The following is a 25,254-nucleotide window of genomic DNA, read 5'->3' on the forward strand; positions in this document are numbered from 1 at the left end:
TGTGAGGGAATTGTATTTACAAAGAAACATAAGCCAAGGTGAAAAAGTTCAACTGTTCAAATTAGAAAACAGCTTTTGGGATCTTCAGCTTTATACTAACAGAAGGCGGACTGCAAAAGCTGTGCTACTCCCCAGGAGGGCATATTCCTTAATTCCTACTCCAAATGTGGCCAAGAAGATTGTATACAATGAAGACCTACAGAGATCAGTGGACACATGGGACATGGGAGTTTCTTCCAGGAAGCAGATTCAAGATCTAATCAAAGGTAAGTAATTGTAGTAGGAAGAATTTCTAAAACACATGCCTCTAAGATGTTCCACCCCAATTCCTGAAGCCTTTGAATATGAAATATTACTCCTGTTATATTATACAGTAAAGTAGACCTTAAAATAGGAAAATCATCTCAGTGGGTCCTATGTAATCACAGCAGCCCTTAAAAGCAGAGAGCTTTCTCTAGCTAATGATAGAATTAGAAGTCAAAGAGATTAGAGGTATGATAAGGACCCAAAGTGTTACTGCTGCTTTGCAAATAGAGTGAGCCACATGAAAAGAAAAGCAGGCAGCCTTTTGGAGAAGAGAATAGACCCCAGTTGAAAGCCAGCAAGAAAACAAGGACCTCATTCCTAGAGCCTCAAGAAAATGAATTCTGCCACTAACCTGAGTGAGCAAGAATGTGGGCCTTACCAGGACCTCCAGGTAAGAGCACTCCACTGCCTACACATTGATTTTAATTTTGTGAGAACCACAGCAGAGAACCTAGTTGAGCCCACCCAGACTTCTGACCTACAGAACTCCAAGACAGTAAAAAGGTATTGTTCTTTGAGAAGATCAACAAAATTAATAGATCAGTAGCCAGACTCAGAGAGAGAGAGAGAGGACTCAAAATCAGAAACAAAAGAGGAAAAATAATATGATTTCACTCATATGCAGAATTTAAGAAACAAAATAGATGAACACAGGGGAGGGGGAAAAAAGAGAGAGAGAGGGAAAAAAACATAAACGACTCTTAATGATAGAGAACAAACTAAGGGTTGGTGGAGGGAGGGGGTTGGGGGAGAGGTTAAATAAGTGATGGGTATTAAGGAGGGCACTTGTTATGATGAGCACTGGGTGTTATATCACTAAATTCTACTCCTGAAACCAATATTACCCTATATGCTAACTAACTAGAATTTAAATCAAAATTTTTTTTAAAAGAAGAGAAATAAAAACCAACACCTCAGAAATACAAAGGATTATAAGAGAATATTATGAAAAATTAATATGCCAATAAATTGAACAAACTAGAAGATGGATAAATTCCTAGAAAACTTATAACCTGCCAAAACTAAATTAGGAAGAAATAGAAAATTTGAACAGATCAAATACCAGCAATGAAATTGAATCAGTAATCAAAATGCTCCCAACAAAAAAAGTCCAGGACCAGATTTTCCCAAATTTCCCAGATTTCCAGAGGAAAATTCTACAAAACATTTAAAGAAAAGTTAACACCTTGTCTTCTCAAATTACTCCAAAAAAATAGAAGAGGAAGGAAAACTTCCAAATTCATTCTATGAAACCAACATTACCCTGATACCAAAACCAGATAAAGATAGCACAAAAAAAGAGAACTAACTATAGGCCAATCTCTGATAAATATAGATGCAAAAATCCTTAACAAAATTTTAGTAAACCAAATCCAACAATATATTAACAAAATCATTCACCATAATCAAGTAGGATTTATTCCTGGGTGGTTCAATATTTGCAAATGAATCAATGTGATATATCACATTAACAAAAGAAAAGATATAAATCATGTGACCATTTCAATAGATGCAGAAAAAGCATTTGACAAAGTAAACATCCCTTCATGATAAAAACCCTCAACAAAGTAGGTTTAGAGATAATATACCTCAACATAATAAAGGCCATGTTTGAAAAACCCACAGCTAACAACATACGCAATTGTGAAAAACTAAAAGCTTTTCCCCTAGGATCAGGAACTAGAAGAGGAGGTCCTCTCTCAGCTCTTTTATTCAACATAGTACTGGAGGTCCTAGTCACAGCAATCAGACAAGAAAAAGACATAAAAGTCATTCAAATTAGTAAGGAAGAAGTAAAATTTTCAGTTTTCAGGTGACATACTATATATAGAAAACCCTAAGAGTCCACCAAAAAACTACTGGAACTGATAAGTGAATTCAGTAAAGTAAAAGGGTACAAAATCAATATGCAGAAATCTGTTGCATTTTTAAATACTAATAAGTAGCAGCAGAAAGAGAAATTAAGAAAACAATACCATTTACAATTACACCAAAAATAATAGAACACCTAGGAATAAGCATAATCTAGGAGGTGAGAGACGTGTAGTTTGAAAACCATAAAACAGTGATGAAAGAAATTGAAGATAATACAAGAAATGCAAAGAAATTCTATGTTTGTGGATTGGGAGAATAAATCTTGTCAAAATGTCCATACTACCTAAAGCAATCTACAGATTTAATGCAATCCCTATCAAAACACTAACAGCATTTTTCACAGAACTAGAACAAATAATCCTAAAATTTGTATGGACCCCCAAAAGACCCCAAATAGCAAGCGTAATCTTGAAAAAGAAAAAAAAAAGTGGAGGTGTCATAATCCCAGATTTCAAGGTATACAACAAAGCTGTAGTAATCAAAGCAGTATGGTACTGGCACAAAAATAGACACAATAGAACAGAATAGATCAATAGAACAGAATAGAGAGCCCAGAAATAAGCCCGCAATTATATGGTGAATTAATCTACAACAAAGGAGACAAGAATGTGCAATGGGATAAAGACAGTCTTCAGTAAATGGTATTAGGAAACTGGACTGCTGCATGCAAAAGAATGAAATTAAACCACTTTCTTACACCATACAGAAAAATAAACTCAAAATGTATTAAAGACCTAAACATGAGATTTGAAACCATAAAAATCCTTGAAGAGAACACAGGCAATAATTTTTTTTTTTATATTGGTGGTAGCAACATTTTTCTAGATATGCCTCCTGAGGCAAGGGAAATAAAGGCAAAAATAAACTATTGGGACTTCCTCAAAATATAAAGCTTCTGAACAGCAAAGGAAATAAGCAACAAAAGTAAAAGACAATCTACTTCTGTGGAATGGGAGAAGATATTTGTAAATGATATATCCAATAAATGGTTAGTAACCAAAATATATAAAGAAGTTATACAACTCGAAAACAAAACAAAATAATCCAATTAAATAATGGACAGAAGACATAAACAGATATTTCTCCAAAGAAAACATACAAATGATGAAGAAGTCTTAGAATATAAGTGAGGTTCGGTGGGGTGAGGTCCTGAGCCGATGACCAAGAAAGAATTTTCCAGACATCTTTGTGCAAAATGGTGGTTTATTAAAGCATGGGGACAGGACCTGTGTGCAGGAATTGATGCTGCCCTGGGGCTGTGAGGAATGGTCTATTATATGCTTGCAAGCTGGGAGGGGGTCAGGGATGGCCTAGGTCTCTAAGGAATTTTGGAAGCAAGGTTTCCAGGACCTTGAGGTGCTAGCTATTGTTGGGGAAAAGGTTACTCATTAATGGTAATAAAACCTTTGTGGTGAGACCCTTTAAATGTATATCAGTGGGCCGTATGCTTGGGAATGACTGTTAACCGCATCTTGGAGGGTTTAGAGATAGTTTCCAAAGGAATTGTTAAAGTAGACTTACAGGATCCTGGTTGGGGGTAGGGGTCAGTCAGGCTACAACTGCCCTTTGCCCTTAGCAAAGTATTAAGATGGAGGCAGTTGAGTCTCTACAGGAATGTCACTCTGCCTGTTTTAAGGGTTTGTCAGTGGGTAAGGAAATTTAATAATTTTTCTTCTGCCTCTGTTTCCCACATCACAAAGATAAGCCAACAGACATGAAAAGATGCTCAACATCACTCATCTTCAGGGAAATGCAAATCAAACGACAATGAGATATCACCTCGCATCTGTCAGAATGCCTAAAATCAAAAACACAAGAAACAACAAGTGTTGGTGAGGATGGGGAGGGAAAGGCCCCCCCCCCCCGCACTGCTGGTGGGAATGCAAACTGGTACAGCCACTCCGGAAAACAGTATGGAGATTCCTCAAAAAATTAAAAACAGAACTACCCTATAATTCAGTAATTACAGTAGTGGATTTACCCAAAGAATACAAAAACCCTAATTCAAAAGGATAAAAGCACAACTATGTTTGCTGCATTATTTATAATAGCCAAATTATGGAAGCAGCCCAAGTGTCCATCAATAGATGAATGGATAAAGATGATATGGTGTATCATTCAGCCATAAAAAGGAACAAAATCTTGTCATTTGCAACAAAATGGACAGATCTAAAGGGTATAATGCTAAGTGAAATAAGTCAACCAGAGAAAGACACCATATGATTTCACTCATGTCTAATTTAAGAAGCAAAACAAATGAACAACAAAAAAAGAAGATTTAAAAAAAACCAGACTCTTAAATATAGAGAACAAACTGATGGTTATTACAGGGGAGGTGGGTAGAGAATGGGTGAAATACATAATGGAGATTAAGAGGTACATTTATTGTGATGAGCATTAAGTAACGCATGGAAGTGTTGAATAGCTATATTGTGTATCTAAAACTAATATAACACTGTATATTATAGTGGAATTTTAAAAACAGATTAAAAAAAGAAAATGGGTCTGGATATTCTGTTTCCTACTCTCCTTTGCAACTTGATTGCTATTATAACTTTTCAAATTTCCCTTCTAATTCTACAAATTTTTTCTTTAATTGTTGATTCTCCTTGATTATACCATGATCTATCATTTTATTTTATTTTTTTTTAGGGCAGATTGCTACTTTACTTTTTTCTTTTTCTAAATTTAAATTCAATTAATTAACATAGCATACTATTAGTTTCAGAGGTAGAGGTCAGTGATTCATCAGTCTTATATAAAGCCCAGTGCTCATTACACCATGTGCCCTCTTTAATGGACAGTAAGCATAAGCTGTTATTTCAGAAGTGGATAGTGCTGCTGGGTTTTGTTTTATTTTGTCTTGTTTTCCATATCTTAAACACCGTTTCTCAAAACAGTGAAGAGAAATTAGCTGGCAATATTTTCTGTATAGCTCTCCAGTTTAGCTTTTAGCTCCTGGCGACTAACTCTTCAGAAACTTGCCTGGAGTGAGGCCTACAACTGAAGATTGAGAATATTCACATTTAACACAGAGGCAACAATTCCTGTCAAGCATTCTCAATCACATTCCAATGGTGGCTTAATTTCTTTCAATATGGATATCCAAAAATAACCTACCAAAACAAGCAAGAAGAATTAGAAAATTTAAAGAGATGAAATAAGATTCTTTCTTCTTCCAGAAACTCAGTATTAAGCACCAGCACCATCATGCAGACTCCCTTTATCTAATAATTCCTCTTCTAGAAATTTGTTTCCAGAATTTAGGTCCTTGCCTTCCATGACTCATTTTCCCCTTCCTGTCTTCCTTTCTTCTTTCTTTTTGAAATGCTTTATCAAATACTTGAAGGCTAACTTTCTTTCACGCATGGTGTTAGGCATTAAGGATAATGATAAAAAGACATGATTCCTGCCTTCTTGTCTACCTGGTTCCATGGTGATAGATCACATATGTTTCTGAGGTACCTGTAGCCTGCAGCTTGTGCTCATCCAAGTAATGAGGTCTATAGATATTTAAATAGTAGAGATATTTAAGAGTTATCCCCTGGTCTCTTGCAAGTTACCTAGATACAGAGCAAATTTCTTCTTTCATTATGAGTATTTTCTGTACAGATATCTAACTTTATGACTGAAACCACCTGTACAGAAAAGAAATTGTTGTCCATACACTATTCCTATAAATGACTTATTTTGGAGAAAACTCATAAGCCATTGTTCAAAGCATTATTCGCAAGCCAGAATTCCAAAATTACCATAGCAGACAAACCACTGGATATCCAGCTGGGAAAGAGAGTGCAGTCTGCTCATATGTAGTACAGATAAACCTCACATTCATCAAAGAAGAAAGGGGAAATCTAAACTGAATTTTGGTCTATCAGAACACAAGAGAAGTTTTTAAGGAGAAAGTTATCATATAAAGGACCTCTATGTTGATTACTATTATAAAGTCAAAAACCCTTTTGTAAAATGAAAAATGACTAAAATTTCATGAATTGTCCCCCAGCTGTGTTTTCTAAATATGAACTGTATGTCTTGCTTCTTGAAAAAAGAATCAGTTAGAGTGGTGTAGAAATTTCAAGTGCATAAAAGAAAAGGGAGGCATAAACACCCTGCACTCAGTATTTAAATGGGCATTTGCTTTCATGAGCCTTGGCATCATTCCTCCCCAGATCACAAAGATAAACAGCTGGAGGAAAAAAAAAAAAAATCACTGACTGTGGGAAGAAAGGAAGCACAACCCATGCTCAATCTCCTTTAGAGATGGACACTCCTAGGAGTATATAAATGAATAGGCTCCACAGGTAATAACAATGAATTGTGTGAGAATGAGTTGGTGAGGGAAGTGGGAGGTGGCAGGGAATATGGGAATTGGGGAAACCTCCAGCAGTTCATGCTGTGCTATCTGCCTTCCTCATTTGTCTGTTTTCTGAGTCAGCATTAGCTAAATTTTCCAGAAAGCAATCCACAAAGTACAGCCTGGGCATTTAAGGGACGTCACTCATTTCCCCCAGTGACCAAGTCAGAAGCTTGAAAGCAGGGAAATCCGGATGTCTCAGTTATGAAGTGGAACAGTGGGGCTCCAATATATTTCCAGAAGTCTCCATCCAGACTGGTGATTGTCTGCTTCCATTACAGCCACTGACCATCCAGGGTGTTTCTCTGGCTCAGAAAGGGTTGGCATAATGGCCAAATGCTTCAGCCTGGTGTTGCTTCTCGCCTCCATCTGGACCACAAGGCTCCTGGTCACATCTCTCCGTGTAGAAGGTACGTTTCTTACCAGATTTTCAACCTGAGGCAAGGCAACATCTTGCAAATTGTCCTAAGCCTACCAAATTCTTAAGTGTGGAGTGCTGGGAATAGGGGTTATCCTCAATGTCAGTGGAACATCTAGTTGGTAGGATTGCTCTGCCAGAAATGTTTTCATCATATTGTTGGCTTCACCAAAATGATTCACATTTACCTTTATGTTATCTTGACTTTCATTTTTGGTTATGGAATCTTTTTTAATGGGAATATCTTGAATCAAAACATTGAGGAAAGATCATTTGTTTTTAAAAGTGTTTCACTGCAGAAACAAACCATGATTGTAATGAATTTTAAGCTTGGGGAAAATGGCCAACTTTCGCTAAATATTGACCTGTTTTATATTTTTGGAAGTGTCAGCAATAATTGTCCAGCATAATTATTTTAATTTCAATTTTACTATACTGCATATATGTTTTTAATATGAAATAAATAGCCAATTAACTGGGAAAAAAAAACCTGTGAAAATGTAGGTTTGAAAATTAGTCGTTAGCTCCCTACCAAAGGAATGACTTCAAGTGATTTCTGGGCTTTTGAAATGCCCAACCAGTAACCTCATTGTGCAATGTAGGCAAAAAAATTGTAACCACAAATCACTCAATTACAGCTCCAGGCAAATGAAAATTTGAGCACTTTAAAAGGAAAATTGTGTGTTCCTATGCTGGAAGATGCTCTGTGATATAAAATATTTTGGAATCAGATATCCTGAGTTGCTTCATTTATTACTGTATTTAATTTTATGAGAGGTTACAGTTATATAATTCATTTTTTTCAAATACCAGAACTGTTACTTTCAAGTTAGTTTTGTCCTCTTTGAAATTCCTCTGGAGATATTATTCACTTTTCCCCACAATGCTGCCATTACTCAAACTTTATGTTTAAGTAGAACTCAAAATTGTTCTATGACAATGATTCCATTGCATTCTTTCTTTTTTCTTTTTTTAAATTATTTTTATTAACATATAATGTATTACTTGCCCCAGGGGTACAGGTCTGTGAATCATCAGGTTTACACATTTCACAGCCCTCACCATAGCACATACCCTCCCCAATCCATCGCATTCTTTAGACCATCTTTGATGATGGCAAAAATTTCCTAAGGAAATTAAACTATTTTATTACATATATTATATATAATTTTTATATATGTAATATATAAAATTTCACTTAATCTTCTAAGAAGACTTTTATAGATGAAGAAACAGGCTCAAGTAAGGCCAAGTGACTTGCCTAATGCCATATAGATGGTAAATAATAAAGCTTGGGTTTGAATTCCAGCCCTGTCTGATCCTAAGCATAGGGTATTTCTACTATGCCTGCTGTTTCCTAAAAAAATTTTAAGGGAAAAATAAAATTTTAAGGAGGGGCGCCTGGGTGACTCTCTCAGTTAAGCAGTTACCTTTGGCTCAGGTCATGATCAAGCCCCACATCAGGCTCCCTGCTCAGCAGAGAGCCTGTTTCTCCCTCTCCCTCTGTCTGCCACTCTGCCTACTTGTGCTCTCTCTCTATCTCTCTGTCAAATAAATAAAATATATATTTTTTAAATCTTAAGGAAGAGATTAGTGGAGTAGCTCTTGGATTCCAGCTCCTTCTTTTTGTCTTTAAATGAAATAGGAAAGCATAAAAATGACCACTATTTGTTGACTACCTATGATGGAGACCCTGCTAGGTACAAGTTATCTATTCTGACAAAAATTCTGTGAAGAAGATATAACCATCTCCATTTTATAGATGAGAACACTACCTTGCCCAAGGTCCCAGAGCCAATTAATAACAGACAAAATAATCAAGGCTAGGTCTATTGCCCAGAATAGGTCTATCATTACTCTAAATGATAACTTTAAGGTAAAAATAAGTTTTTTTTTAAATATTTTTTATTTATTTATTTGACAGAGAGAGATCACAAGTAGGCAGAGAGGCAGGCAGAGAGAGACGGAGAAGCAGGCTCCCCGCTGAGCAGAGAGCCCGATGCAGGGCCCAATCCCAGGACCCCGGGATCACGACCCGAGCCGAAGGCAGAGGCCTTAACCCACTGAGCCACCCAGGCACCCCGGTAAAAATAAGTTTTGATGAAAAAGTAGCAAGACCACTTGATAGTGTAATTAATAAACCTTCTTTGCAGCCATGGGATTTGAGCAATAGCAAGCTCATGGACTAAATAAGCCAAATTCCAGGGAAAATGTGTGTTTGGAGAGTCCAGTTCTAGTTGTATAATGTGTGTGTGTGGGTGTGGGTGTGTGTTCATCTCCCCTATAATACAGCAGGAAACAGAATAGTGTCCTAGTTAAAAACTGCAGTTTTAGGGTCAGTCATAATTGGGTTTGTGCCCCCAATCTGTCCTATGTCTTTGGTGTATATCCTTGGGCTTGGGAAAGTTATTTAATCTTCCTGAGCTTCCACTTTCTATTAAAGGACAAAGGGTTTGGCACAGAGCAACATAAACAGATGATAGATGTTAGAATTAATACTAGCATTAGTATTAATACCAGTATTGGTATAGGTATTAGTGTTAGTGCATAGTCATAAGAGGCTGTTTTGTCACAAACACTAATATGGGGTATTGGCACTCTAGTGTCTCTTTTGACGAGAGCAAGGTCTGGAAGCAAATAAAGCCATCTGTAATTATTATACATCATATACATATCCCCTCTTCCAGCCCCCTGGTCCAGAGCATTGCAAGGTCAGTGGAAGACTTAGAAATGTTCCTTTAACGTTTGCAAGAAGAAACTTTAAATACCAACCTAGAAAGTGGTCAAAGCATTTAACTGGGCATCCAATGCACAGATCTGTGTACAAACAACTTCTTAGAAGATTGTAATGTCCTCTTATGGACTCTTGTGGATAAAGCCCAATAGGAATAATGTACCTGAATGTGATACAACTTTGCAATTTCATACAGGTCTATAAATCCCAGAATCAAGAAAGGGGATCAAAAGAATTCTTGGATTCATTAACTTTTGAGTAAAATATATTTACAACATATCTGTTCAACTGCTTCAGCTTCCCCAGGGAGATCAGTCATAAGGTGACTAGAACCAAAAAGCTTTGAAGAGAACATAATGATGTTATTTATGATTTGCTGAGCATCTACTATGCGGCAGGCACTATGCTAAACATTTTTATTTGAATTAACTCTTTCAACTCTCATTACCCTATAATATAGATACTGTTACTTTCTCAATTTTATAAATAAGGAAACTGAGGCTCAAAGAGATGAAGTAACTAGCCTAAGATCACAGAGCCAGCAAGTGACATAGGCCAGATTTAAATACAGGTCTAACTCTAAAACTCAACTTTCTTAATTTAGTTTCCTCACCATGCAAGGTTTACTGCCCAGTTCCTCCAGGAACTTCAGAGTAAGCCTGCCCCCCAATGGTCAGAGAAGACCTGGGACTGAGAAGGCTCACATTCTGTTATACCAAGTGCAACATTTTTCAGCCCATCTCAGAAATAGTGGTATTCCCAAGCCACATTGGTTTTCTATTAACCAGAGCCCTGAATTCTATCTTTCTCAAAGTCTCAGACCTTTTATTTTATAGACTCCAAAAAGGTTTGCCACAACTGCATCACCTAGACCTAACCCCAGGAACTGGTAACCAAAGCCTCCACATAAGGAACAAGGCAACTATGCAGTGGGGCATGATAGACTCCAATCTGATGAGAGGTATAGCTTGGACAAGAGCAAGGACCCAGCTAACCCAGCAGTATTTACCTTGTGGGAAATGCCTGGCTTATGTTCCATTATTTCTAAACTTCAATCTCAGCCACAAGGGCTTCATTGCTGTATCAAGACAATAATGCTCTACTAGGAAGAAGAGCCTAAAGGCTGGGAACAAGGACAGCAGCAAATTAAGGGTTTCTGTGATTCCTTTGCAGAACTTTCCACCTCAGGGCCATGCAGAATTATGGGGGTCACCCTTGTGAACAAAAGGGCAGCCCAGCAGCTGAATTTTGCAGAAGCCCAGGAGGCCTGTAGGCTGATGGGACTAACTTTGGCCAGTAAAGACCAGGTTGAAGCAGCATGGAGGTTTGGCTTTGAGACTTGCAGGTGAGAAACAACTAGATTCATAAACACTGATGGAGCTCTTTCAGCACTGTGTTCTTGTTGAGCAATAGAAATAAATGTATGTATTTGAATGTATTTGAATGGTCAAATAATGTGTATTCTGTTATAGCTATGGATGGGTTGCAGATAAGTTCTTGGTCATCCCTCGGATTCTGCCGAACCCCAAGTGTGGGAAGAATGGGACAGGTGTCCTGATTTGGAGAAATTCAGTCAGCAAAAAGTTTTTGGCCTACTGTTACAACTCATCTGGTAAGTCAAATCTACAGCCTCTGCATGTTTTCTCTAGCTCTATGATCCGTCTGAGAAGAGTACCCTGAACAGCACTGAAGAAATCATGGTGATGGTCATTTAATACTCCCAAGAATGCCTTGGTGACCAAGCTAGAGGTGGCTATGTGCCCCTCAGAGGAAAAAGTTAGGGAAAGTATGACTAAATGGCAATATAGGGAGAGGGTATCCCAGGAGGCTCCATTACCCATGCCCCTCCATCTTATAAGGTAAGGAAATATCCACTCTAGACAAAGCAATGTACTGAGTTATCACACTGAAACTTGACAATCTTTCTCTAAAGTACACTTTGTCACCCCCATTTTGTAGAGGGGGAAATTAAGCTCAGAGGATATAAGTACATTTGTCTAAGTTCTCACTACTACGAAGATTTTAACAGAGGTCTAACTCTCAAACCATGCTCTTTCTTTTAACCTTCATTTTTTTTAGAGAAGAAATTCAGATGGTACACCTGACATCTTCATGGTTTAAGATCATTTTATGAAGGAAGGAGTTAAAGCTAGAAAATAGAATTAGTTTGCTCTTGGTCACACAGTTGTTCTTTTAACCTTGCTTGGAGACCACAACCATTTTAACCCAAGTGCTCTACCTAAGGAACATCTCTGAAAGTTTTTCCTTCACTAAATACTTGTTCTCAGCTTATCATAAGATCCTCTGCTGATTTATTACCCTTCACACCTACTCATAAATCTGACCTTCTAAAGGTCAGACAGCTAAGTGGTCACATACAAGGATAGATTCCAAAGTCATACTCTAAGATCCAAGAGATCTTATGTGCACTAGCAACATTATGTTGCACAAAGGCAACAAAGGGTCCAAGCAGTTCTCTGAATCAGGAGGCTTTGATCTGGAAAGGGACTCCAAAGACACCTTGTCCTCTTTCCTCATTTCATGTATGAAATAATAGCTCAGACTGGAGATCTGGCTTGTTCAGTTGGTGGCAGGGTCAAGACTGGAACATAAAGCTTCTTCCAACATTTGCTTACCATTACCTTCTTCTCCTCTGCCTCTTCTGCCCACCACTTTTGGCTGGGGAATTGGTGGTTCACATGCCTGTATCACTCATAGCCAGCTCATGCCTGAGAAATGACCTGGTGTTTTAACTTTCTTGCCTTCCTCCTACCTGCCAGTGTGATGATATGATACCCAGTCCTCTGGACTTCACAAAATGGGGTCACAGGAAGAGGACTTGGATTTGAGTGTTTCCTCATGGTTTCATTTAACTTGTACTTCCAACCCCTATATTTCCTGTATAATTGAAGTTAGAGCTGGAGGCTTGATTCAACTCTTGTTCAATATTTTTTGGCAAAAAGACTACATCAAAAAGTAATGATATACTATATAGTAGCTAACTGATAATTTTTTTAAAAAAAGACTTCATAGGTTATTCTGTGTACTTTAGATCACTTCTCAACAAAAGTCACTTAATACCAGTATGTCCCATTACTAATATGCTAACTTTGATCATTTCAATAAGATGCTAGACCTTTCTAAATGAACTCATAAAGATATGTTTTTCCCCTTGCAATGAGTAGGTAATCTACACTGTGATATTTTGGCACCATGCAAATATTCTGACCCCAACCATCTTGTACCTAGTAGTTTAAGCAGCCATTGGTAATTATTCCTGGAATCAGTCATTATATGTAGGGCCACAAGATTGTGACTTTCTAAATCTTCCTTCTGCATTTGTTAGCTGGCATTCTTTGATAAAGAAGAATTTCTCTCTCTCTCTCTCTCTCTCTCTCACACACACACACACACACACGCACGCACACTTCCCTCCTGCTTATACTACTATGGACACATGACATTTTACTTATTCTGTGTGTTCAACATGTTATCAACTTTACAATTATTATCCTTCTATTCTTTCTGATGCTCAAATTGTCTCAAATTTGATGAGTAGGAGCCCCCCCCAGTTGACCTTTGTGCCCTTTATTCCATTAGTATTGGAGCAATTCCTTTCTAACATAATAATAGCATGTCCCAGACTTACTTTGTACTTTCTCTGCCCCTGGTGGAATCAGCCATTTATTTCTCCAAGAAGCCCAGGTTCTTTGTAATGGAAAATGTTAAGTAGAAACCAAGATCTGAATTCAAGTAATTCTCATTACCAAAGGAGTTTTCATTGCTTCTCAGTATTTTTAATGAATAGCTAACCATATATTTACACATACATACATATATCTAAAAATTATGAATTTGTATTGATATTTCCAACTCAAATTTAACAATTCAAATTTTTCTTAGTTTGTTTTACACCTGCATCTTTTTTCTCTTACACGGAAGATCTTAGTTCCCAATAAATAATAGTAATATACTTTCTTATCCTATAATAGTTTCAAAATTGTAAAACAAACATTATTAGGAATAATGAACCTATTGAGTGAAATTTGATATTTCTTTGAATTTCTTTCAGTCCCCAGAAGATAGCCCTCTAACAGTGTACTGTCGAAAAAACTATGTGCAAAAACAAAAACAAAACAAACAAACAACTATGTGCAAATGTGACTAGAAAAATTCACAGATCTGTGTGGTTATATTATCATTTTCAAATAAACTGGGCTCACCTGCTTCTGTTTGCCATCTTTGTGAGGGTCAGAGTTAACCTAACCCTTATCCAAACTCTACTCCTAAACTTACCCTATGTTTCTTTGTTTTTGTAACCTTTTTTTTATAGCTATCTTGTGAGGTCTGGGGATTAAAATAACTCTAAACCTGACCCTAACACCTTATCCTAATTGTCTTTTTTAATTGCTATCTTTGTAAGCTTTGGGAGACCAGACCAAAGTGCCTTGACAGCTTGGCATGCACCATCTGTTTCATGCCGTTCCTCTGCCACAATGCCTATCTTCCTCCCCACTTAACTAACTGCTATTCTACTCAATTTTCAAATGCCAGCCTCTTCAAGAAGACTTCCCATACCCCTTACTCCTATCTTTCCTCTTGGAGTCCAACCACACTCTGTGTTTAATGTCAGAGTACTTGGTACATTTTAAAGAAATTATATTCATAGTTTGGAGGGGAAGGAGAGCTAGGTCCTAACACTTCTAGGTGTGCCCTCAACCCAATAGGGATCACAGGATCAGACTGCTGTTGCTCCCTCACACTGTGGCTCTCTGGGCTACATTTAATAAACAGAGAGGCAAAGGAAACGAATTCTTAGATAGAGCCTATCTATCATGCCCATACATTATGCTAAGCCCCACACATTTATTATCTCATTAATCCTCAGTGAAATGACACAAATGTATCATTTATATTTTCCAGGAGAAATAACTGAATGCTTAGCACGTATTTTGCTATGGTCATAGTCAATAAGGGAAAGAGCCAGGCTTTAAACCTTGAGTCATACTACTTCCACATAGCATCTTCCATGGTGATGACTATACATCAATAACATACCAGGCCCAGGTTGGGTTCTGGGCATCAGTGTTTTTTAAAAGCTCCACAGATGATTCCAAGGTCTAGCCAGAGTTCAAAATCACTCTTTCTTAGGAGATCTCTAAGATCCAAGTTTTAGGATTCCAGGTACTTCTAGATTCCTCTAGTTCTTTGCAATTGCAATAATCTCCTTTCTTGTTCCCGGACTGTACTCTCTCCCCACTGCATTTCATCCTCCACATGCCTCCACTGATAATTACATTACTTCTCTGCTCCACAGCCCTTGGGTGACTTCTTATTTGAGAATATGATGTAAAATATGAAGCCTTTTACACATAAAAGTGAGCATGTATGAGAACTCCTATATATTAGTTGGGAGATATATGGACCCAGTTGAAAATTCCATCTCCTACAAAATACATTCCAAATGCTTTAACATGGCAATTATGAATCTCAAAACTCTGGCTCCAGCCTATCTTACCAGTCATCTTCTGCTTTCAGTCTTTCACGCTCCCAATCATACACACACCCTGCTCTCCAACCACACTGTACTCCTTGTCATTATTTGGTATGACTACATTTTCAAACTTCTGGATTCTTGCATCATGCTATTCCTTTGACTGGAATGTTCTATTCCCTCTTCCATACTAGAGGAGCTACTGCTGTGTTCCAGCCATAGTGGTCTTTTATTCATCAAACACACTGAGTTCATTCAACTTTGGACTCTTGAACTTCCTGTTCTCTTTACTTGGAATGCTTTTGCCCTAGATCTTCAATGACTGGCTACTTTTTATCATTTAGGTCTCAGCTTAAGTATCACCTCTCCACTTTCATCATCCTAGTCGAAGTATCCATCTCATATTCCCCACCCCTATTGGTTTAATCTTTATCCTATTTTAATTTCTTCTTAACATTTATCACCCTCTAAAATTTCTGACTTTTTTTTTCTTTTTAGGAGAGATGAAGAGGGTCAGGGGATGGTGCAGAAGGAGAGGAAGAGAGAGAATCCTAAGCACACTCCATGCCTGGCATGGAGCAATCTCAAAACTCTGAGATCATGACCTGAGCAGAAATCAAGAGTTAGACACTTAACTGAGCCACCTAAGCATCCTGGCCTTTTTTTTTTTTTTTTTAATATATCCTTCCATTAGCATATAGGCCCCTTAAAAGTAAGGACTCTGTCTTCTTTGTACCATGACCTTAGCACTTAGAACAGTGTTTGGCACATAGTTGGGGCTCAACAAATATTTGTTAAACAAACTTACTAACCCTCCATACCATCTCCTCTGTGAATCCCCAGTGATTTCCTCTTACCTTTATCAAAATACGTCTGTCCTGGAAATTGAAACTTTACTCTATGTCTCTGTATTTTCAGTTCCCAATGTGGTCTTTTGTATTCAGTATTTCTTTCCCCTGATATTAAAAATTTTCATTTTTTGAAGGAAAAACTTAGCATGTGCTCAAGAATAAGAAATGAAACTAAAAGTTCAAGGCAAAAGTCAAGGATGGTATGTGTTTGAATAGAGATGTTTTCAAAGTAAAAAAAATATTATAAAATTCTGAATGTGTACAGTCAAAATGTTTTATCAGTAGTATCCATGACCCTTGATTGGTAATTTATTGTATTTTTCAAAAATGAATGGAATAACTTTTTCTTCTTAACTAACAGTCCAGCTGATGTTACCTACTGCCAGAAATAAGTAGGAATTTAAAATAGATGCAAACTCATACTATAATATGTTACATGGCTCTATCATTTACCAGCTATGTGAATTTGGGCAAGTTATTCAGTTTCACTAAACTTCAGTCTCCTCCTATAAAATGAGAATTGAATAAAACCATTAAATGAAGTGTCATGATCGACTCAGATAAGATGCTCAAAAAATGTTGTTTCCTCTGTATCACATTCAACAGATTGAAAAGCAAATCTATATCCCTCCTCTGCTCCCCTCTTTAAAAAAAATTTTTATTTTGAAGAGCACAGAGAAATCTGTTTTTTTTTTTAATCTTTGTCCTGAAGTGTATATTGTCATGTGTGTGTATATTTGGTGTCCTCATTTACTCCTTCCATCCTGTTGCTTCTCCATTCTTTCTTAATTCATTAATTATTGATTGAGCATGAGCTCTGTGCTAGGCACAGAAAGCATACCATGATGACTAAGACAGGCAGGGTTCCTGCTTCCAGGGAGATCTTCCAGTACGGAGCAGTGCAATGAGAACTTTGACAAGGGAAGTAGAATGAGGTATAAAAACATGCCTAGGGACACAATCTAGTCATCAAATCTGCCTAATAAAGAGATATTCAATCTGAGACTTGAAGGATAAGTAAGAGCTAAGTAAAGAAGGGGCAAAAAGACTTACAGGTAAAGAAAGCATCATGGTCAAAGCCTTGGATATGAAAGAAAGAGTATCAAAGAACAGAAGAAATCTGAGAAGGTAGGAAGAAAGACAAACTGATCAGATAAGGCTAGCCATGTCAGCAGGGGACAGATCACAGGGGGCGTTATAGGTCATGCAATAGAGGCAGTCACTGAAGAATTTTAAGGAAGGAAGTGATATGATTAGATCTGTATTTTTGTTAGATCATTCTGGCTGCACTGTAAGAGGATTAGAGAGGACTAAGACTAGAGGCAGGAATAAAAATTAGGAGACTGTTTTAATACTTACTTGTAACCTTATTTTTCCCTCCCCCAACAGATATTTGGATTAACTCATGCCTTCCAGAAATTATCACCACCAACGATCCCATATTCAATAGTGAAGAGACAACATACACAACGGAAACTGTCAGTGACAGTGCATACTCCGCTTCAGCTACTGATGTACCTTACTCTGCTACTCCTACTCTTGCTCCTACTTCTGCTCGGGCTTCCACTTCTACTAAACGGAAAAGAAAATTGATTTGTGTAACAGAAGGTTTTATGGAAACTAGCACCATAGCTACAGCAACAGAAACTGAGTCATATATCGAAAATAAAGCAGCATTCAAGAATGGGGCCATTGGGTTTGGAGGTAAAAGCTTTCTATGTTTGCATTGCATGTGTGTGTTTGTGTGTTTATGTATAACAGACAGTACATAAAAACCATGTTGTCTCCAGAGTAGGCACTCAGGACCTGCCAAATACAAGTAAAACCTTAACGCAAACTCAATTTTCATAAAGTCGTAGAACTTGAGGGCTCTAAAAAACATTAAGTATTAAACAAAAAATCGTGAGTATAAAATAGCTTCACTTTTTTTTTGTTCACATATAATGTATTATTTGCCCCAGGGGTACAGGTCTGTGAAACATCAGGCTTACACATTTCACACCACTCACCATAGCACATACCCTCCCCAGTGTCCATAACCCAGCCACCCTATCCCTACCCCCCACGGCCCCCCAACAACCCTCAGTTTGCTTCCTGAGATTAAGAGTTTCTTATGGTTTGTCTCTCTCCCGATCCCTTCTTGTTCCACTTTTTCCTTCCCTACCCCCCACAACCCCTCCACCCTGCCTCTCAAATTCCTCATATCAGAGAGATCATATGATATTGTCTTTCTCTGATTGACTTATTTCGCTCAGCATAATATCCTCTAGTTCCATCCACGTCATTGCAAATGGCAAGATTTCATTTCTTTTGATGGCTGCATAGCATGAAATAGCTTCACTTTTAAAAACTCAAAGCCTTTTAAAAATAAATCACTATCTATTAATACATCAAAGTTCTTTTTAAAATATATACCTTAAATGCCTATGATTTAAAAGTTTGTCTTATTTAAAAGGAAGGGTTTACACTTAATTAGCTCCAACATATCATCTCAAGGTCACAGAGAGGAAATGGACTCCGTCATATTGCAATTTATAGAATATAGAGAGGATGCGAGGCAAGGCCAAGGATTTCTATAGGCAAGAAGCAAAGAAGCAGATGTGGGCCCAACATTCTAAGTAGCCCCTTTGTGGTCACAGAGAAGGATTTTCTCCTGCATTATCTGTTCTGGATCTGTATAAAGAATCATTAGAAGAGCAACACAAAGAAATGGAAAAACATTCCATGCTCATGGACTGGAAGAACAGATATTGTGAAAATGTCTATGCTACCTAGAGCAATCTACACATTTAGAGCAATCCCTATCAAAATACCATCAACTTTATTCACAGAATGGAACAAATAATCCTAAAATTTGTATAGAACCAGAAAAGACCCTGAATAGCCAGAGAAATGTTGAAAAACAAAACCAAAGCTGGTGGCATCATAACCCTGGACTTCAAGCTCTATTACAAAGTGATAATCATCAAGACAGTATGGTACTGGCACAAAAACAGACACATAGATCAATGAAACAGAACAGAAAGCCCAGAAATGGACCCTCAACTCTATGGTCAACTAATCTTTGACAAAGCAGGAAAGAATGTCCAGTGGAAAAAAGACAGTCTCTTCAATAAATGGTATTGGGAAAATTGGACAACCACATGCAGAAGAATGAAACTGGATCATTTCCTTACACCACAAACAAAAACAGACTCAAAATGGATGAGAGACCTCAATGTGAGACAGGAATCCATCAAAATCCTCAAATCCTTGAGGAAGAGGCAGCAACCTCTTCGACCTCAGCCGCAGCAACTTCTTCCTAGAAACATCACCAAAGGCAAGGGAAGCAAGGGCAAAAATGAACTATTGGAACTTCATCAAGATAAAAAGCTTTTTGCACAGCAAAAAAATCCAGAACAAAACCAAAAGACAACCGACAGAATGGGAGAAGATATTTGCAAATGGCATATCAGATAAAGGGCTAGTATTCAAAATCTACAAAGAAATTAACAAACTCAACATCCAAAGAACAAATAATCCAATCAAAAAATGGGCAGAAGACATGAACAGACATTTCTCCAAAGAAGACATTGAAATGGCCAACAGACATATGTAAAAGTGCTCAATATTACTCAATATCAGGGAAATACAAATCAAAACCATAATGAGATACCACCTAACACCAGTCAGAATGGCTAAAATTATCCAGTCAGGAAACGACAGTTGTTGGCAAGGATGCGGAGAGAAGGGAACCCTCCTACACTGTTGGTGGGAATGCAAGCTAGTGCAGCCACTTTGGAAAACAGTGTGGAGGTTCCTCAAAAAGTTGAAAATAGAGCTACTCTATGACCCAGCAATTGCACTACTGGGTATTTACCCAGGAGATACAAAGATACAAATGTAGTGATCCAAAAGGGCACATGCACCCTAATGTTTATAGCAGCAATGTCCACATTAGCCAAGCTTTGGAAAGAGCCTAGATATCCATCAACAGATGAATAGATAAAGAAGATGTGGCATATATATACAATGAAATACTATGCAGCCTTCAAAAAATTAAAATCTTGCCATTTGCAACAACATGAATGGAACTAGAGTGTATTATGCTAAGTGAAATAGGTCAATCAGAGAAAGACAATTATATGATCTCATTTGTATGTAGAATTTGAGAAGCAAGGCAGAGAATCATAGGGGAAAAAAGGGAAAAAATGAAACAAGATGAAAGCAGAGAGGGAGGCAAACCATAAGAGATCCTTAATCTCAGGAACAAACTGAGGGTTGCTGGAGGGGAGGGATGGGGTGGCTGGATGATGGACATTGAGGAGGGTATGTGCGATGGTGAGCACTTTGAACTGTGTAAGACTGATGAATCACAGACCTGTACCCCTGAAACAAATAATATATTTTATGTAAATGAAAAATTTAAAAATTTAAAAAAAAAAAGAAGAAGAAGAGCAACACAAAACAATGCATAAGCGAAGGACCAATAGGCCATGTGTCTGTTTCCTCCAGGTGTCCCCACGGCTCTACTAGTGCTCGCACTCCTCTTCTTTGCAGCTGCAGCTGGTCTGGCAATTTGCTACGTCAAAAGGTGGGTTTATTGGCACATTGTTGGCCTTATAATCTATGTCACATCCCTATCTTGTGTTTTTCTAAGGTTGTTAGCATTTTCTTGGTCAAAACAGAAATGATGGTCTTCTTATATTGTAAATTTTCTCCCTCATCTCACCTTTCCTCCCACCACCCAATCTTTCCTACTATTTCAGCTCACGCATGTCACCCAGCCTTTACAAACAGGTCAGTGCAACCCCTTTGAAAATCAAGAGCTAAAAAGAACAGACTGACATCTAGAGGGAAAATATAGGTTTTGTTTTGATTCTCAATTCTTTGTTCTTGGTGGGAGGGTTATGAGGTCAGCATCAAGTATGGCCTGCAAACTTACTGTCTCATCTAAATGAATCCACTAAAGTGGGGATGCATTAATGTATTTGAGTGTGCATGTGTTCGAACCTCTCTGAAATAAAGGTATCCAGTGTACTGTGCTAATAGGGGCTATGACAAAGTGTTATCTATTGCCATATGTGTTACATATAAATCTCTCACTTTAATTTTATAATTATGCCTGAAGGTATGTGAAGAACTTTCCTTTTACAAACAAGAATCAGCAGAAGGAAATGATTGAAACCAAAGTAGTAAAGGAGGAGAAGGCTGATGATAGCAACTCTAATGAGGAATCAAAGAAAACTGATAAAAAGCCAGAAGAGCCCAAGAGTCCACCTAAAACTACAGTACGATGCCTGGAAGCTGAAGTTTAGAAGAGAAAGAAAGGAGAGGACACACCAAGGTTGATTTCTTTCCTGATACATATCCTGGCCCCAGATGAGGAAACTTAAAGGGCTGAAGAACCAAACAAGAAAGTCCACCCTTGGTTCCTAAATGGAATCAACTCAGGGCTACCTTTGGACTATGGAGTTCACCAAATGAAATTCCCTTTTTCTTACTGCAATCCTTTCTGGATCCTATCCTCCTACCTCCAAAGCTTCCGACAGCCTTTCTAGCCTGGCTATGTCCTAATATCTCTGTGGGAGAAAGGAGCTTCGCAAAGCACAGGGACCTAAAACAGCTAATCAGAACACATTTATAAAGAGGCTTCTTGGTTGGCTGAGAATAGGTGAGTTGAAAACCAAGAAACCACCTAGACCAAGGCTTTCTCTATTGATTCCACAGGCCAGATCCTTTCTTCACTCTGGAAACGTAATACACATCATCTGGCATGCTCTTCTGAGCCAGGCAAGAACAAAAGAAGGAAAGAAAAGTTCAGCAGCTAAAGGCCAGGGAGATTCCCATGATTTGAGACCTGATCTCTGTAAAGCCAAAATAAGTAGAGAAAAAAGAATGAGGCCAAGGATGTTGCCAGCATATTGTCAGCAGGGACTATAACAACAGATAGGGTCAAAGTAGTCATCTTTAAATAATCTGAGTTGGAATCACTTTTTAGAATACACACACACTTTTCTTTTCTTTTTCTTGCTGCTTTTTCCTCTAGAAGTATACACTTTTATAAGGAACCAAAACAAATCTATTATAATTTTTTACTTTTATTGAGTTTTATCTGAGAAATTACTGAGGAAAATTACTGTGTTAAAAAGCAGTAAAATTTGACAAACATTTATTGAATATGTCAGGTGCTGGGTAAGGTATTACATTCTATAATTGAATGTTATTTATCAAAAACTTGTATACAGTAAAGTGTATGAAGCTAATTTTTTCAGTTTTGATACCCCTAGCTTATCTTCTTGCAAAACTAATTTTTTATTAAGACTCATCTATTCATTATTTTCTCTAACATGGCAGCCATTATAACCTTAATTTATTATTAACATACCTAAAAAGTACATTATTACCTCTATACACTGAAGCACATTTTTTAAATGTCATTAACAAATGTATCACCAGCTCTCCTTTTTCAGCAAAAAAATCCCAAGAGATACGGAGATATTTGTGTCAAAAAAATAAAAGTATTCAGAAAATTTCTTTGCTCTCTTATTTACATAGATACATTATACGTTTCACACAAAATTGAAGTAATCTGTTTTTTGCAAAACAAAAGAGGGACAATTTTGGTTTTTGAAAAACAAATATTTATAAAACACGTAGGACATATATCACCATATGGGGCTATTCTTGCTTCAAGTGGTCTTATTTTAAGTCAGTCAAGTAACACACACATAAACAGTCCTTTACTTAGCATTTGGGTCCTACATTACAATCCATTTCAGAGTTCACAGGGAGCTGAGGATGCAGGAGTGTTATTTGTCCTATTTCTCTAGCTTTCTCTTTCCCTCTCTGGTTTTCCCTTTTGGACCACTAACATCATCTTCCCCTCACCAGTGACACCACAGCTAGCTAGCCCCATGATCCTTTAGGCTCACAGGCGATGAACTGCTGTCACAGTCTTTTGCAGTTGGCCCACAGAGTATTATCTTAAATTTTGGCTTAGTTGCCAAGAATGAAAAATCAAAGGGTGCCTGCCTGGTTCAATCAGTAGAGCATGTGACTCTTGATCTCGGGGTTGTGAGTTCAAGCCCCCCGTTGGGTGCAGAGATTACTTAAAAATAAAATCTTTTTAAAAAGTCAAGAGTTTTCACATATTTATATTCCTGGTTCCCTTGAAAAAATGGGAAGATCTGGAGATAGAGAGCCCATATTCCCCCACAGCGATAATTATCTCAGACTAAGCAGTGGCTGTCCCCTTTAAGAGGGCTCCACTTGCTTCAGTTTACCGCAGTCTTCCATGCTCTATTGCATCTTCATGCCAAACTAAAGGTGCCCTGTGGATCTCATACTATTCCCTGTTCCTTCACATCTAGCCCATTTCACTCATTGACAGTCTTCCTGGCACTGAGGTCTGTGAGTCTGAAATTCTGGTTTGTCATTCCTTAAGTTTTCTCAGCCTCATCTAGTTCTTAGGATGTGAAGGAAAAAAAGCAGAAAGAGCCTAAGTAATGGCCTTCCTTCTATGTATGTTAGCTGAAAAATAATCAGATCTTCCACACTAGATCTGCCATCTTGTGGACATCTACTATATGTCAGGATATTATCATCTACTATTAATTTAGACAGGTATATGCTCTACTCAGGAGGAGGAAGAGGGAAGGAGAAAAACCACCTATCCACTAGATAGCCCAGGTGCCCATTGCAAACATACTGACGAAATGTAATTGTCATTATTATGGAAGAAAGGAAAGGAGAAAAGAAGGAGAGGAAGAGGGGCACCTGGGTGGCTCAGTGGGTTAAAGCCTCTCCCTTAGCCCCACATCAGGTGCTCTGCTCAGCAGGGAAACTGCTTCCCCTCTCTCTCTCTGCCTACTTGTGATTTCTGTCTGTCAAATAAAAAAATAAAATCTTCAAAAAAAAAAAAGGAGAGGAAGGAAGAGAAGGAGGAAGGAAAGAAAGGAAAAACATTTACTGAGTGTCTACTAAGTGGTAGTCTTTTTTTTTTTTTTTTATATTTTATTTACTTATTTGACAGAGCAAGGGAGCACAAGCAGGGGGAACTGTAGAGGGAAAGGGAGAAACAGACTCCCCGTTGAGCAGGGAGACTGACGCAGCGCTTGATCCCAGAACCCTGGGATCATGACCAGAGCCAAAGGCAGATGCTCAACCATCTGAGCCACCCAGGCACCCCATGGTAGTCATTTTCACATGTTGTCCTATTTAATCATTATGTTTCCCCTGAGAAGAATTATTATTGTCGTTTTTTTTTTAATTAGGTAGAAATTGGATTTAGAGGAGTTAAATCACTTTTCTTTGGTCACAGGTCCACTTAAGTGCCAAAAGGTAGGATTTAATCCCAAGTCAGAATGACCACAGAGCCCATACTCCTTTCCCTACACCACAACACTTCTTCTGTAAATGACAATATAGAGATGTCAGCTATTCCAGTACGTAAGCTTGATATCAGTCACATGCCAAAAATAAGTAAGAATAATAACTCAGGACTCCCATCCCAACTTCAGGGAATTTTTCTTAAATCCATTTGCAATAACAAGGAAAAAAGGAGAACCACTAAAAACCTTTAAGAACTGTTCCCTCAGGGCACCTGCGTGGCTCATTGGGTTAAAGCCTCTGCCTTCAGCTCAGGTCATGATTCCAGGGTCCTGGGATCAAGCCCCACATGGGGCTCTCTGCTCTGTGGGGAGCCTGCTTTCCCCTCTTTGTCTGCCTGCCTCTCTGCCTACTTGTGATCTCTGTCTGTCAAATAAATAAATAAATAAATAAAAAGAACTGTTCCCTCATTGATGTAGTCACCAACTTCAGCAAAGACTTACCTGGTCCAGCTCATATGGTCAGAAAATATAAGTCTCACAAGGGTCAAAGATAAGTTTCTCAAAATTCTTTACAAAGTTAAAAAAAATGAAGGCAAATGTCATAGATAGCTAGAAGTACAGCCTGGTCTAAAAGTCTCCTTCCTAATCAAATTCACTTTATTCTCCATTGAACAAAGAAAAATTGTTACTGGGCCCTCTCCCAGACACCCAGGCAATAGCAGTCCCAGTAGTTTCTAATTTTATAGACCAATGATTCTTTTTTAAAGTTAAGGGTCAAAATAGGCTTTTTAACTTTCTAATGTTTTCAGATAAAGACACTGAAAATTATACTTCCATTTCTATCATTTTACAAAAGATAGCAAAGAGCAAGGATATAAAAATCAGAATAAAGAAGTCAATAAGTAAGTCT

The 25,254-nt window shown here is 37.8% G+C and overlaps 1 protein-coding gene across 1 annotated transcript; it reads left to right on the forward strand.

Moving 5' to 3' along the window:
• The first annotated feature begins 6,505 nt into the window (after positions 1 to 6,505).
• On the forward strand, positions 6,506 to 23,093 carry LOC111159450 (lymphatic vessel endothelial hyaluronan receptor 1). The gene is made up of 6 exons (XM_022521941.1): positions 6,506 to 6,945; positions 10,861 to 11,032; positions 11,160 to 11,299; positions 17,422 to 17,736; positions 20,527 to 20,605; positions 21,143 to 23,093. The coding sequence occupies exons 1-6, from the start codon at positions 6,864 to 6,866 to the stop codon at positions 21,327 to 21,329; spliced, it is 975 nt and encodes a 324-aa protein (XP_022377649.1). The 5' UTR covers positions 6,506 to 6,863; the 3' UTR covers positions 21,330 to 23,093.
• Positions 23,094 to 25,254: the final 2,161 nt, after the last annotated feature.

This window comes from Enhydra lutris, unplaced genomic scaffold (genome assembly GCF_002288905.1).
Source record: "Enhydra lutris kenyoni isolate GAN:26980312 unplaced genomic scaffold, ASM228890v2 scaffoldscaffold68, whole genome shotgun sequence".
NCBI lineage: Eukaryota > Metazoa > Chordata > Mammalia > Carnivora > Mustelidae > Enhydra > Enhydra lutris.